The sequence below is a fragment of the Maylandia zebra genome, linkage group LG1 (assembly GCF_041146795.1).
Source record: "Maylandia zebra isolate NMK-2024a linkage group LG1, Mzebra_GT3a, whole genome shotgun sequence".
NCBI lineage: Eukaryota > Metazoa > Chordata > Actinopteri > Cichliformes > Cichlidae > Maylandia > Maylandia zebra.
The window spans coordinates 20,631,200-20,646,347 of NC_135167.1; the positions used below are offsets into that span (position 1 = coordinate 20,631,200).

Below are 15,148 nucleotides of genomic sequence, written 5' to 3' on the forward strand. Positions count from 1 at the left end.
CCAGTAAAGCTTCCCAATCCCACCCTGAAGAAGAATCACTATGGCAATACCTAATACAAATACATGATATAATATGACATATGTCCGATATACAAGCCCAGACTAACTGAATACAAAACCAAAGCTGAAATTCCCGTGATTTCCTTTAAACTGGGGGGGGGAATTCGTTTTAATTATTTTCTAAGTAGTCTCAACAACTAAATATCTCACCCTGAGTAGTTTTGCTGTTTCTCTAACAGCCAAAATGACATTTTTACAATGACAGCGGGCTTATTTACAAGCGACAACCATGAGGAGTGCGAGGGGCACGGCTCCGCTTAAGCCTGAGCAGTCCCGGTTTAAAGCTCCCGTCCCTCCTCAGCGTGACTGAGGATCGTGTTCATCTGCTGACACCTGCTGGATGTTGTATGACTGCAATCAAGTAGAAAATGGAAAGCTTGTTGGGTTCTTTAGTTACATTTATTTGTAGAAAGCCTCTTCTCAAACTGTGAAATGAGAACAGCCACGTCCACAGTCATGAAACAATGCTTTAATTTGTTGGTTATAACAGACACAATTAACTCATCTAGAGTTAATGACCTGGGACAGTATAACAAACATTTCTGCCCACATATCCTCCTCCTTTTCCTTTTATGTTACAATAAGTCTTCTAACAAGTCGAAATATTAAAAAAAAAAAAAAAAAAAGCAAAGTACTAACATGAAATACAGCACATGAGATGAGAATAAAATCTAAATAAAATCTAAAACGGAAAACTCAAATGAATAAAATAAAAAGGTGGATGTTAACCTGTGATCAAATTATCTCAGCTCATCACCTCTTTTAATCGCCTCTCAGGAGATGGTTGTTATTAAATTGGAACATCTTCTTCCAAGGTAACAAATAAACTTCTGAGGCTTGGATCTGATTTTTTGTCACAGAAAATTCCTCGAAGCTCTACATCTACAAGTGACTCAGAGAAGTAAACCATTTTTTACATTTTTCACGTGGTTTGGTGAGTTCATGTTATCAAGCGCCTTTAGACTTGTGACATTTCAATACAGTCAGAGGCTGTGAAAGAACTCACTGCCTGTTCACTACTTTACCTACTTTTTCTGTCTGCCATGTTTGAGTGTGTTTATTTAGTCTTTAATTGTAGACACTGGGATAAAAAGTAGAGCAGAAGAGTAACTTGTTTGCATCCTAAAAGCAAACCCACAATCATTGGACAATAAAATGAGGACGCATATCTTTGCATGACAGGAGCTGACACAGAGGACTTAAAATTAAGATGATACATACGGGGGAAAAGAAAAACACCCTTTTACATATCGGGACATACTAAAAATAATATTCCTTAGGTCTTAAAATGAGGCAAATACAACCTCAGATGCACAACGGCACGTTGTCTGTTACATCGTGTCATTATTCATTTAACAAAGTTAAGCCAAAATGCAGAAGCAGTGTGTGAAAAACTAACTACACCCTTACTGCTTTCATAGGAACCAGCAGCAGCCAGATGCTGAAAGTAAAATGCACTTGATTAACTGATCGCCAGCAAGTGTGAGCACCTCTATAAAAGCGGAGGCTTTCAGGCTTGCACTGCAACCAAGGGACCGGCACATCTTGGAGTTATCGAGCCGACCATGAACTCCTCTGAGTGCATTTTGGACTAGTTTCTGCTAAATAAATAATGACAAGATGTGATCTTCGTGTGCTGTTGTTCATCTCAGGCTGTATTTATATAATTTTGTGACCTGGCAAAGATTACATTTTATTTTATTATGTTCAGATAAGTAAAAGTTTTGTATTTAAAAGCAGGGTTCTTTCTTCAACTCTTTACTATTACATGAACTATATAGTACAGTAATGCTCACTGTGAGCCACATATAGTCCACTTTGATCTTGAGCTTTAAAACTTATAAAAACACAGTTAAAAGGTCCAAATCTATGCACTCTTTTCATAGTTGTCCAGCGGTCGGAATTGGAGTCTTTGTCTCTGGGGCCTTATGTTTGAAACTCCTGCTCTACAGGATGCCAGTAATTTGCAAAATAAACAAATTAAAAAGTGTGTTGTAGAATATATTTAAAATGTCATCATTTGCAGTTAATGGTACTGGATACAGTCAAATTAATCTGGATTTATCTGTGAAATGGGCCATTACCGTCAACATTTGTGTCAATTTGTGAGCATTTTGTTATTTTTATTGTTTTTTAGGTATATGGCCTCCAAAAAAAAGGCTATCACTGATAGGGTTTCTTATACAGAAACTAGCAAAGCAGTGAACAGTCGGGTGACTTCGGACACAAACACTGAATTATCCATGTATAAATCACTGAGTCTGAGCTCCCTGGTTCTTACGCTCCTGCCACAACTTCTTCTTCAGATCCAGCTCAGTGTCAGTGAACGATGCAGGACCCCAGTTAGTGATCCTCTGCGGTTCTTTGTGACCTAAAAGAGAGGGTCAAAAGAAAAGAGATGAAAAAATTACAGCGAGATGTACTGACAAACCGATCGCTGGTGTTCCTCTTTTTTTCTGCCGAGTAAGAGAAAACATTTGTGCCAGGGGCGTCAAACTCATTTTATACAGCTTAGTGTGAGCTTGGCTCTGCTAGTCTGTTGCATAACCACTGAATGATTCCTCTTTCTGACAATGGGCTTTCAGAAAATATTAATGAACCATCCATTTACAAAACTGACAAAGAGCAACCTGAGATTATTTCAACAACATTTTTTTAGTGTTTCGACATTCAGTCCACTGACACTACAAATAAATGCTTCTGTCATAAATCGAGGGCTCCTTGGCTAAGCGGCTTTAGTTCGGTGTGGTCTGGCATGCCGCGGGTAATTCTTTTTATTACCAAGAGTGCCGTAAAACTGACAACGACTCAGACCTCTGGCTCGGACTAAATTAACAGTTCAGAGAACCATTCTCATAACACGACCCATTCTTAATGTCTTGTCCTGCTGCAAAACACAGAGAAGAGTCCCCAGATTTTTCCATACTTCTCTACAATGTGAGAGCTCGCCAGTCATTCATCAGGCTGGACTGAAGTCTTAGACGATGCTGCCTCTGGCCGGTGCAAATGGAAATGAAATTCATAAACGAAGAGCCCTCCTACCTGGCTGGATAAGACGCACCAGTCCCTCGTGCTTGGCCACCTTGTCTTTCCAAGTCTTAGTCTTGTTAGCTGCTCGCTCAAGTTTCCTTGTCACTTCCTGTATGTGAGGTAGGAAAACAGAGGTGTTTTATACGATTAACTGTTTCTGTTCTCATAAAAACGATTTTCAAGTGAATCTGTTTTTTTGTTAGGAGACAGAGTTCGAAATGTGCAGAGGAAGGAAAGTGGATAGATTGTACAAAGGATGTTGACAATGGGGCTGCCAGGCAGGAGGAAAGGAGAAGGAGACCACAGGCAAGAATCATGGAGGTAGTGAAGGAGGGTTGATGTGACAGAAGAGAAAAAGAGTGATCAGATGGAGGCAGGTGATCCTCTGCGGAGACCCCTAGGGGGACCAGCAAGAAGAAGAGGAGGAAGAAGAAGATAATCTTATCACAAGCTTTTCCATTTCACCTTTACTAGGGGTCAAAGTCATGCATGAACATATAATGTAAGTAGGGCATTATGTTTTTTAATCTTATTTTAAAGAAGCTTGATCAGACAGTAAGGATATACACAGTTCTGTGAGATACATGGCCTCTGTCTTCTGAAAGCTGACCTCATATTGCTTCACTGCTCCCTGCCGCTCCCTCTGCAGCCTCTCCAGCTGCTGCACGGCTGCTTTCAGGTCTCTCTCCTTGGCCAGATGCTCGGCCATTAGCTCCTGCTTCTCTGCCTCGGTCTGAGACAGCGCCCTCTGCTGCTGCTGTTGGATCCGCTCCAGTTCTGCCCTCTTGGCTGCCTCCTCTTCCAGCAGGCTACACATGAACACACACCAAGCATTCCTAAGATATTGTTTTCACTTTTAACCGACGGACGGATGGAAAATCAAATAAATTGACCACATAACCACAAAGTGACTGAGTTAAAAACTAGTAGGAGCCTTGGTAAGACTTCAGGTCAGTTAATCGGGTTCACAAACAGGGAGCTGACATCACCAGATTTACTTCCTGTATGTATCCACATGCCGTGTAGCACGTGTGTGTGTGTGGGCGTGTTTTCGAGACCTGGCCTGCAGCTTCCGCATGGCCTCCTCATCGTGCTTGGCCTGCCTCTCATCCTCTAAGGCCTCCTCCAGCCGGTGGTACATGTCCTCCAGCTCTCTGACGCGCTGCAGGTACTGCTCCAGTTCACTGGACTTCTGGGCCACCTGCTCCTCCATCTGCTGACGCACCTGAATGAGTCAAGACACAAACACACGCACAGTCATCCACATTTTTAATCAATGGGCTCTTTCACTCAGAGCAGTTATCTACACGTCAACTGTTAGTATGCTCTACTGCAAAACAAATCGCCTTTTATTGCTCTACAAAGGCATTTGTCTGTCTTGTTTTTCAACTTGGGGGGATGATTAACTTGTTGGCTCATCTGACACTCAGACCAAAGATGAGTCAGCATCCTGCGATGGATAATTTGAGCTTTTTTAGCCTTTGTTTCCCTTAAAATACAGACGGCTTAATCAGACACTCAAAACCAAGAGACAGAAAGTCACCGTTTACCGGACACATTTATTTTTCTTCTTACTTAGAAAAAAAAAAATACATAAAACTGTGTCACAATGCAATCAGGTGTTGTGAGAGGCACACTAGTTACCATCTTCTCTCTCTCCAAGTCCAGTCTGTAGCGATCCTGCAGATCTAACTGAGTCTGCTTCCTCCTCTGCTCCTCCAGCGCCGCTTTAGCCGCAGCCTCTTCCATCTTCTGCAAAACCCCCAAAAAAGAGGAAAGAGTTGCTCGACTGGAAGCCACATTAGCCTGCAGGGAAGTTCTTGACTGGTTTTACTTAAAGCTGAACTTCACACAAGTAATGCTAGCATCTATTTCTAGTGCAATTAGCGATAGGTATATTTTGTTAAGTAACACCAGGGTGTGTTTAGCAAAACAATAAAAAAAAAGAGCCATCTGGCAGAGTAAAAGCAGAAGTGAGAAAGTATAACTTTTCTAAAGTTCTAAAAGAATCATACACCCAGGCCTGCTGCTGGATGCAGGTGTCCATGACTGACATGTTCACAAACAGTAGTTTGCATAGCAGTTTTGTTTCCCTTTTTCACTGTGAGTGTCACATTAAACTCTCTGTGTTCTTAAAAAAACAACTGAATACATAGAAATAAATAGGAAGTGGACAGCACCATGATTTTCTCTGGAACTTAGGTTACACTGTAGCAGTGCTTCAACACTTTTCATTCTCTCCTGGATTAGTTTCAGGACCCCAGAAACAACCCCCCAAAAAAGAATCTATGTAGCATGAAAAATATATGAAATATATATTTTGTTAGGTTTATAAAGGTTTAAATCTTCTAGGCTCTGTTCATTGAAGAGCAAATGTTACTGTAACCAAGGCAGTCATAATTCTTCCTCCCACATGACAGGGCTTTTAGAGTTTTTAGTTGACTTAAGCACAGACAATTCTCATGGCTTCCAGCTCTCTCTGTTTGCTCTCATTGGCCGCCTGGAGTTGCCTCATCCTCTCTGCCAGGTCGTCTTCCTCCACCTGCTGCCTCTGCCGGAGCTCCCAGCGCCTGAGCCGGGCCTCGCGGTGAGGAGACAGCAGCCCCAGCCTCAGCTGCTGGATGCACGTTTGAATAGCTGCCACAAGACAGAGTCACCGGCTGAATTATTCCCACGACATTTAGTCATTATGGATTTTACGTTGAGTCAGACACTGACATTCAAAAATTCAGAGGCAACATTAAAGAAAATGAAGAGACAGTGATGATGAGACCTTTTTATGATGAGGAAATTACAGAGGGCCGGAAAATGATGAGTCAGTACCTTGAATCCATTCCTGCTTCTTCTTTTTATCTGACGCGCTTATCTCAAAGCTTTTGTCAGCACACTTTATAATAAAAAGGCATTTCTTCCCTTCTTTATCTGGCAGCGACTGCAGGAGAAAGAAATATTAGTCGCTGCTATAGCGTATGCTCATCATTTTAAAGTCTTTCGTTTAAGGAACATGTAGGACATGCAGGTCAGCTGTTTACCTCCACACAGCAGCTTTGGTCCAGAATTATGTCTCCTTTCTTCTCCTCGAGATCCTCACACACATAGTACGACAGTGAGGTGGGTCGGAGGACAAACCAGCGCTCGGTCCAGTTCTTCCTGACGTGCCCTTTTTTCATCATGTATCCCTTCAAAACACAGTGTAGGAAAGAACATATGAATACAGTAGCTACACTGGAAAGGTTAAAAAGTCTCTTGCAAAGGGCTGTCTGGGAGGGTTAGTGTAGCCAGAGGTGCAAAGCCACCTAAAGAATAATGCAGTGAGAGATGAGGGAATTTGCATTGAGGAAGCTGACATTTTTATCTCAGTGGCAGCAAAACCGTGAAAGCTCACCGTTCAGAGATTTTTAGATGGGAAATCTGAAGCTGCAAATATGAGAAATATACAGAATAACAGATCAACATCCTCTCTGACCTCCTTGAGAACGTCCAGTATGAGCTCATTGAAGACCTCATTGATGCCCATGGACAGGATCTGGTGGTTTAAACCTTTGCTGAAGTAACCCATTCCCACCAGCTCAATCAGCTCCCAGGCAGTCAGGAAGTTCTTCGAGTTCTGACGCTGCTTACATTCTGCAAAGCTCTCTTTACTCCAAACAGTCCCCATGGCTTCCGTGAGCTTTCGCAGGAAGTACTCGATCTAAGGAGATATGTAGAAGCTTTACTTGAAGCTCAGAGCTTTGGTAGAGGGAATGGTAAAACATTTCAGACTACGGGATCCTCACCTCTTCCATGACGATGACTAGCGGGTATCTCTCCTCTGACAGAAAGTTGAAAATGCACCACACTTTGAAAGCGTCATTATCTGAGATGAGCAAATGTTTTGTGTGTATATTTTTCTTGTAACAAAGTGTCCAGCACATCCTGTTGAACTCCATTATGTCGAAATCCCCACATACCTGAGATTAAAAATGCAGAATTCAGTCAAATTCAAAGTCGGAAGCACAAAGGAACAAGGGTTTTCGTGTTTACAAATGCTAAGCAGGAGACTGCTTAGAGCTTTCAAAACCTCGAGTCTGCAGGATGTGAGGTGCAAACGTGATGTAATTAAATGCCTCATTTTTATTCAAGTCAGAGCCTACGAGAGAAAAGCGAGAAAACAGAGAGAAACAAAGCAGTTTCCTGGCTCGGTTTTATCAAACTTTTATAAAATGCACGTTTGTCGTGCGTTTGCCGCTTGCTAAGCTGCAGAGCGAAGACACAAGGATCCACTTGTGCCAAGAGTATGTGAGGATGAAACTCATTTTATTCACAGATTTCATTAACATTCATTAAACCATTATTGCATTGATTAAAAACAAAACAAAACACATTGCTACTCTGTGTGCACTGAGCAAAACAGACCATGATTAGTCATCGTTTTCAGTGCCACAAAACCGTGTGTGAAGTGTGTGTTGGCAGGTTTTTACTATTTTTATTGTGTAACTGACTACTTTTTTTTTTTTTTTGCGTTTTTAATTTTCGTCCTACAAAGCCTTTTGAGGATTGTTCCTGGCAAAGTGTGATATCCAGTGTAAATAAAAGCTTTGGCACTTCTTAGTGTCGACAACACGATGCATCAAAGGGCCTGTTTGCAGTTAGCTTTAAAATGCATGACGGGTAAGCAGTTCACAAGCGCACAGTATCAAAGACAATGAGCAATGTTGGGGTGACACATTTGACCATATGTCCTTTGTAGACATGTCATGCTTTGAGATGTATGCACATGTACAGCAGCTTATTAAGATTTTAATTTATTGCATGGAGGGCCTTCAAGCTGGTGTTACGTGAGCAGTAACAAAATGTGAATACAACTTATCAGCTGGACAGCTTGGAGTCACGGGTGTAAATGACTATGTGGAGCAGATGTTTGCTGGTGAGACACATTTTAAAGTGTAAACAAGGTCAAAAACTGCTGAATACTAAGAATTTGTATCATCAAACAGGATGACGCATTTGTCATCCGAGTCTTGTCTCAGAAGTCTCAGCATTCTTGCACAAGATGCTAAAGCGAGTGAGTCAGAAACCCGTCATGTTAAAGTGAACACTGCATATTCCAGATTTTTTATTTTGGTGCATTACTGTCTTGACAGGAGAAGACAGTAGGGAGAGAAAGTGAGGGCAAATGATGCACAGGAAAGTGGTCTGGGGCAGGCTTAAACCCAGGAGTCTGCAGAAGCCTCACCTGGTTAAGCCAGGTGAGCTATGGCGCCACCCCGTGATCAGCTTGTGTTCACAGTCATTGTTATTCAGCGAGCACTGAGAGAGTGTTAACATGTCATAGTGTTTAACTGACCAACTTCTAGTTTTCACATCTCTTAGAAGTCTCAAGTATCCATACTGAGAACAACATTTGAACCAAGGCTCTTTGCTCCCACCTTGTCAAGAATAAACCTGTTGAGGTAAGGCATGTAGCCCTGGTTGGAGAGAGGCCCTTCATCGTTATCTTTGAAATGCTCTTCAAGGGCCACAGGGTCATGTGGGATCTTCATCACTGTGCACAGATTATGAGACAGCACCTGAAAAACACAACAATAAATGGACAATAAACAAAGGAACAGATGCTGCCGGGCTTTCTTGGATATTTTTATGGCAGTCTTGAAAAAAAAGTTCTCCAGGTTTTCTGAAGGTCTTTGGACATTTGCTGCTTTTTCACTCCTTTTTCATTAAGTCCTTGTATGAGACAATTTTAAGAAGAAATTTTTGTTTGTTGTTGTTTGTTAAGCCACTTACTGGTGACACATGACTCATTCAAGCATAAAGAAGGCTCTAAACTCGATGTGTCGTGAACCACTGTTGTGTCTACACCTAACAGACAACTTAGCAAAGAACCCATTTTAAGATAATATCTTTAGGCACTTTGTTAATAGCTCCCTGTCAGTGCCAGACCCAAAAGACTATCTACAGCACATCAGTATCTGAAAGTCATGTCCTTAAGAGAAAAGAAAAACTCCAGGCTAGACCCTTTAATTGATTCTTCTACTGTTTCCTGAAGCCTCATCAGAAATGGTCTCAGTGGACGGGTGGATATCAAGAAGCCGTTCTTAATGAAGGAAAACTACAAAAAAATCAGTGGTAACAGATCTTACTGAGCGATGAATCCAGATTTGAAATGTATGTTTCAAACCATCATCAGTATGTATGGAGGAGGCAAGGGGAGAGAGGTACAACAGTGAGTGTCTACAGTCATCTGTAACACAGGGTGGAGGCTCTGTCATTGTGTGAGCTGCATTTATCAATATAGAAAAAAAGCACCATCAAATTTGAATCTGTTACATGCAATATCATCTGGAAAGCATCTGATTGGCACTGGATTAATTGTTCAGAATGACAATAATTTCAAACACAATGCCAGTGCAGTAAAAGCACACCAAGGTGGTTATGCTTGGATAGGATAGACACAATGAAACACTATGAGTCATGGACTGGCCTCCCCAGAGCCTAAACCTCAACATTTTTAAAGCAGCGTGGGATCATCCTGACAGAGAACAGAAACAACGAAGAGCTTTAATTGTCCTTCAAGAAGCCTGGAGAGCTAGTCCTGAAGACTTCGTAAAATAAATGGCAACAAAGCTGCGTGAGAGTTCAAGTCCAAGACGGATATTGACTTTTAAGTTTGTATGAATTTTATAAAATGTTTTTGCTTCCTATTCCGCATTTCCACCTATCATTGCACACATTTCAATAAATCGCTCCACCTATTTCCTATTTTCCTAGCAAATACAAAGATGAAGGCCAGCTTTTGGACAGTACATTACCTCAACATATGTCAAATTACACTTCCTCAAAATAACACACACGAGGTTAAATTAAAGGTTAGGCTTGGGTTCACTCTCGCCGTTTTCATGTTTGCAGATATGCATGCAAAACACTTCTAACATTTACAAGCACTGCTGACCAAGCGTTAACTCCAGTTCTTGAAGATGAATGTTCACTCCTCAGAACAAAGCTTGTCCCTGGTGATTAGTGCGACTGCGTTAATGCACCAGGGTACAAAAGGTTTTACGGCTTCGTGTGAATAGTTCAACAAGCAGTGTGTATAAATACATCTCCATAAATAGGGACTTTTTCAGTTTTCCTGGCTGTGCTGCAGTGTCCATATGTTAGAGATGAAAAACCCTGCAGGAGCCTTGAAGTCAGACAGTGTCTTTGTCAGGCTGGGCACACAGACAGCAGAGCCACCAGGCAAACAAACTTAGGCCCAGGCTGTCATACAGTAAAACACCACCTCTTTCTACAGTGGAGCTGCCTGAAACTGGATTTTCTTTGACAGTATATGTTTATGATAACATGATTATATGTTTAAGCCCACGTTTGTAACAATCCCTGCACTCAGCATAATTTGTGATTGAGGGAAACACGTATAAAATTGAGTGAAAGTTCACGGATTTACTTTCACTAAGTTTTAACTAAGTAAAACCAACTCAGCCGCGTTTATCACACATAAAGTCAGAAAAAAAAAACAGTGAATACAGGAAGTGTCATTTATTCAGCGGTTACGTTACTGAGTAAAAATAACGGCAGAGTTTAAGTATTAGTGTCCTGCAGAAGAGGCTCTGAACTGGAAGAAGAAAAAAAGAACCGAAACGCACCTTTAACTGAGACTTGGAGACTTTTCCACGCTGATCCACGTCCAGGGCTGTGAATGCGTGCCATATGGATTTCAAAAGCTCCTCTCGCAGCCACATTTTGTCCCTCAGCAGCACCGCAGGAGGTGTCTGTGTGTCTCTCCGTCCGTCTCCCTCTCTGCGTATGTTTGCGGGTTTGAAACTATCCGCCTCTCAGAGAGAAGCGCTGCGCTAGAGGCGCAAAAAAGGGAGAAGTGTGATAGCGCCACATGTTGTTTAGTTTTTTTTTATGCGTCCCGCTGCTAGTGGAAGTTTGTTCAATTCAATTCAATTCAATTCAATCTTTATTGGCAGACTACATGTCCATAAAAACAAGACAAGAAACACACACACACAACTCCCCCCCCCCCCCCCCCCACACACACACACACACACAACACAAGGTATACCATTAAATATATATATGTATATAAATAAGTATATAAAGCATTTGTAAAAATATAAAACCATAATATACATAAAACACAATTACTTAAAATAAATCAATAAATACACAAACACTTTAACCAGTGCTTTCTGAGACTGGATGAGTAACGGGAACCACTCACTGTCGGATCTGTAAGTGCTAAAATTATACTGTTACTCGAACCATCCAGTCGTTCTCTAAAACTGAACATTAACTTTCTTAAAAGTGCTTTAAAAGTCCAGACACCCACAGCTACAAACATCTGACTGGCACTACCACTTCTAGGTATCCTGCAAAGGATTCTCATCGCATCATTATATGCAACATGCAGCTTCTGCATGCTACATTGTTTGTAGGATGACCACAAGGGGGCAGTATATAGCGGTGTGCAATACGCTTTAAACAAAGCCACTTTAACTGGAAGTGAACAAAAGCTGAATTTGCGTGCAATAGTATTTGCCTGCACATAGAGCTTACATCGTTGTCTGTATATGTCATCATCATCATTCATTTGCTCAGTAATAAAGTGACCGAGGTATTTCACCTTTTTATGAACTTCAAGAGTTTTTTGTGCCAGTTTAAACAAAGGGAAATTTAGCTGTTTATCCTGCTTGGTTCTACATATCAAAACAGCACTTTTAGCAGCATTGTACTCAATGTCATATTGCACACCATATTCAGTACAGACATTAAGAAGATCCTGTAACCCAGCACTGCTTGGACTAAAAACAACCAGGTCATCTGCATACATAAGATGATTTATCAGTGCTTCACCTAATATACACCCAGTGTTACAGGCTCTCAGCTGTATGGACAAATCATCGACATATAAATTAAATAAAATTGGAGACAAAATCCCACCCTGTCTGACACCATTGCTGACACCAAAGGGGGCAGAAATACTGCTTCCCCATTTAACCTGCATGTTCTGATGAGCGTACCAGTAAGAGAGAATCCTCACGATGTATTGAGGAACTCCCCGTGTCTTCAATTTATCAAAAAGTTTTCTGTGGTTCACTCGATCAAAAGCCTTAGAGGCATCAATGAAACACATGAGGACAGATGAATTTTTAGCCCTATACAACCTGACTATTTCCTTGAGTGCATATATGCACATGTCAGTGCCGTGCTTTGGTTTAAAGCCAAACTGATTATCCAGAGAAGAGATGAACACACTAACTCTATCAAACAGGATTCTTTCTAACACCTTAGATAAAATACTGGCTAGTGCAATCGGCCTGTAATTATCCAAGCAGCTCACTTTTGCAGCTTTGTCTTTCATAACTGGTACCAGTAAAATACACAGCATTGAGTCTGGTAATATGCCATGAATCATAAACCCAGTGAAACAGAGTGCTAAAAGAGGAGCTAGCCTTAACTAGCATGTTTTAAATGTTCTGCAGTGATGTGATCCAAACCAGAGGATTTATTATCAGACAACCTATGAATGGCTTCATATACTTCATGTGTCCTTACACTTATTGTGTCATTACTCATGTCAAGATTGTCCTCATATGGTTCACTTTTTATACAGTTAAACAACGCACTGTAATGCTGTCTCCATAATGCTGCAATGTTATCTGCCCCAGAAACACCTTCAACAGTTGATGGTAGAGATGGTTTACAGTTATTAAGAGCTTTCACCTCTTTCCAAAAATCTGCCATATTATTACACAACATTTTCCTGGCCAAAGAATCTGCTCTCAGCATTTGCTCATTTTTAGTTATAAAGCGAACAGCGTACTTATATCTGGCATTCGCACATTTTTTCTGTTCAAATTCTGGGCCTTGTTTAGGTCTTCCAGCCATGGCCCAACATTTATAAGCTATGCGAGCTTCATCATGGTACATGGATACATGTTCTTTCCAGCCAGGTCTGATGTTAGGTTTCTTATGCTTATATTGTTTATCAAGCAGTGTACCACTTTCATGCAGAGCAGTCACTATATCATCATACATGGAGCAGAGTAAATGTTTATGCACAGCATTCTTACAGTTGACATCCTTGCACAAAATAGCTTCTTTCGGCAAAGAAATGTTGTTCAGATGTATATCGGTATTACTATGATAAGCTAAGAAATCATCTTCACTACAAGCTGACCAGTCTAATTTTACACTGGTAGCAATATTAGCAATATTGTTTCCAGTTGTTGCTGGCATTTGTTCCACATTCACAGCAAAACCAAAAGGTATATGATCTGACACAGTTACCTCATACCTAATAGTCATGTTTGCTAAAGCTGCATGTCCATCAGCTGTACAGATACAGTGGTCCAGCCATGATGTACTATGCCAGGCTTCACTTATGTATGTATAGCTATCTGCAGGCAGTAACACTTTGGTAGACAAGATAAGATTATTAACTTGACAAAAATGAGTTAAGTGGTCAGCAAACTGAGAACTGCTGTCTGTGAGATCAGCATTAAAATCACCCAAAACATATATGCTGTAAGTATCATTGTCTTGAATAAATGCATTAATAAAAGCCAGCCTACTGAGGTATTCTTGCTCATTTTGACAAGATTCATAGGGAGTATAAATATTAAGAATGATAAAACTACTATTGTTCTGTGTATATTGTATACCAATACACCAGTCTACATCCAGTCTAATGGGCTTTATCACAGGGTCTATTTTTTTGTCCCAAAGCACAGCAACCCCTCCAGGTATTCTGCCTCTGACTATAGCTGTGCTGAGATCAGTTGTTGATTCCCCCACTCCCAAAAAACTTGCATTTAGACAGTTAAGTTTTCCCAGGTCCTGTTTGGACAACCATGTCTCCTGCAAGCATAAAATGTCACATTCTGCAAGCAGACTGTCCACAACAATCTGTCGAGCTTTGTCCCCTGCACTCTGTCCCAAACGTAGACCACGACAGTTGTAAGATAATACCCGAATAGACATCTTCATGTTGATACGTTGGTACCAAAAGGCGCAGTTATCTCCCCTGCTGGATCCACTGAGCTTGGCACCACCGTACCGGGCTTACGAGGTTCATAAAAACGCCGGACCAGAGCCCCTTCAGGCCAGAGTTCAGGATTGTACATTTCACCCACATCATTACATTCAGCAGTAACCTTGAAAGAGCTGAACCTGCTACGTCAGTTGACCTGAGTAATTAAAACCAAGTAACACGTCAACAGTTTATTTAATCATGAATAAGTAACTTTAAAGTGAGCCTGCTATGCTCTACGTTGGTAGGTGTTTGGATTAAATGTGGTCGTTCATGACTTCAAAAATCCACGTGAGACAAAAACGCACACTTCAGGCTGCTTTAAACACTTTTAAACATTCTTTTTCCAGTCTCGGCTCTCTGTGATGTCAAGAAGAGCCGTTATCCCTGATATGGTGACGTCAGGGACACAGCTCTGAGTAACCTTGCTCCTCCCGCCTACTGTCCAAGCCTTCTGTTTAACATGTGCAGCCAGACAGAAGAGAGCTGGCTTGTTTTTAACTAAAAATAAAATTAACCGATTTGGCCCCTTTTTTCTAATTGTTAATTATTTGTAGAGTGTCCCAGCCGCTGGATTGGGAGCATGCTGGAAAAAGTTTGAGAGCCTAAAGGAGGAGAGCATAACCTCCACTTCCTAGTTCTACATGTTATAACTGCCTACCTGGACTCGGTGCTGCAATTTGATTCCACATATACTTTTGATGGTATACAAAAGCAGGTCAAGTTATTGGACGTGCATACTGACCACTACGTGGATTTTTTATCTCTTCATTATGTTGTGTTATTCTAATTTGTGTTGAAAATGTGCTGGTGAGGATGACTCCCCCTGCAGACCAAATCTACTTATTCCCATGTGTTTGATTTCTTAGGTTTTACACCAGATGCTCTTCCTGATACAACCTCAAACAGATTTCTGTCTCCTCCTGGGATTAAACAGGTGATCTTTCACTCATTAGGTAAGTGTAACCTGCTACACTAACTCAAATCTAGCTAAGGTTACAGATAAAGTAACCTGAACCCAAAAGAATACTTCAAATCCAG

The 15,148-nt window shown here is 41.2% G+C and overlaps 1 protein-coding gene across 1 annotated transcript; it reads right to left on the reverse strand.

Moving 5' to 3' along the window:
• Positions 1-514: 514 nt before the first annotated feature.
• On the reverse strand, positions 515-10,923 carry swap70a (switching B cell complex subunit SWAP70a). The gene is made up of 12 exons (XM_004543163.4): positions 10,713-10,923; positions 8,499-8,639; positions 6,867-7,040; positions 6,557-6,781; positions 6,123-6,269; positions 5,914-6,022; positions 5,546-5,727; positions 4,735-4,842; positions 4,149-4,315; positions 3,701-3,899; positions 3,103-3,199; positions 515-2,431 (listed from the first exon to the last, which is right to left on the reverse strand). The coding sequence occupies exons 1-12, from the start codon at positions 10,806-10,808 to the stop codon at positions 2,313-2,315; spliced, it is 1,764 nt and encodes a 587-aa protein (XP_004543220.1). The 5' UTR covers positions 10,809-10,923; the 3' UTR covers positions 515-2,312.
• Between the last annotated feature and the right edge of the window lie 4,225 nt (positions 10,924-15,148).

Bases quoted from the DNA above. Each gene is read 5' to 3' on its own strand.
- swap70a (XM_004543163.4), bottom strand. From the start codon at position 10,808: ATGTGGCTGCGAGAGGAGCTTTTGAAATCCATATGGCACGCATTCACA. The intron at 6,023-6,122 runs GTAAACAGCTGA...TTTCTCCTGCAG, and splicing joins ACCAAAGCTGCTGTGTGGAG to TCGCTGCCAGATAAAGAAGG. The intron at 3,900-4,148 runs GTCTCGAAAACA...GTTCATGTGTAG, and splicing joins ATGCGGAAGCTGCAGGCCAG to CCTGCTGGAAGAGGAGGCAG.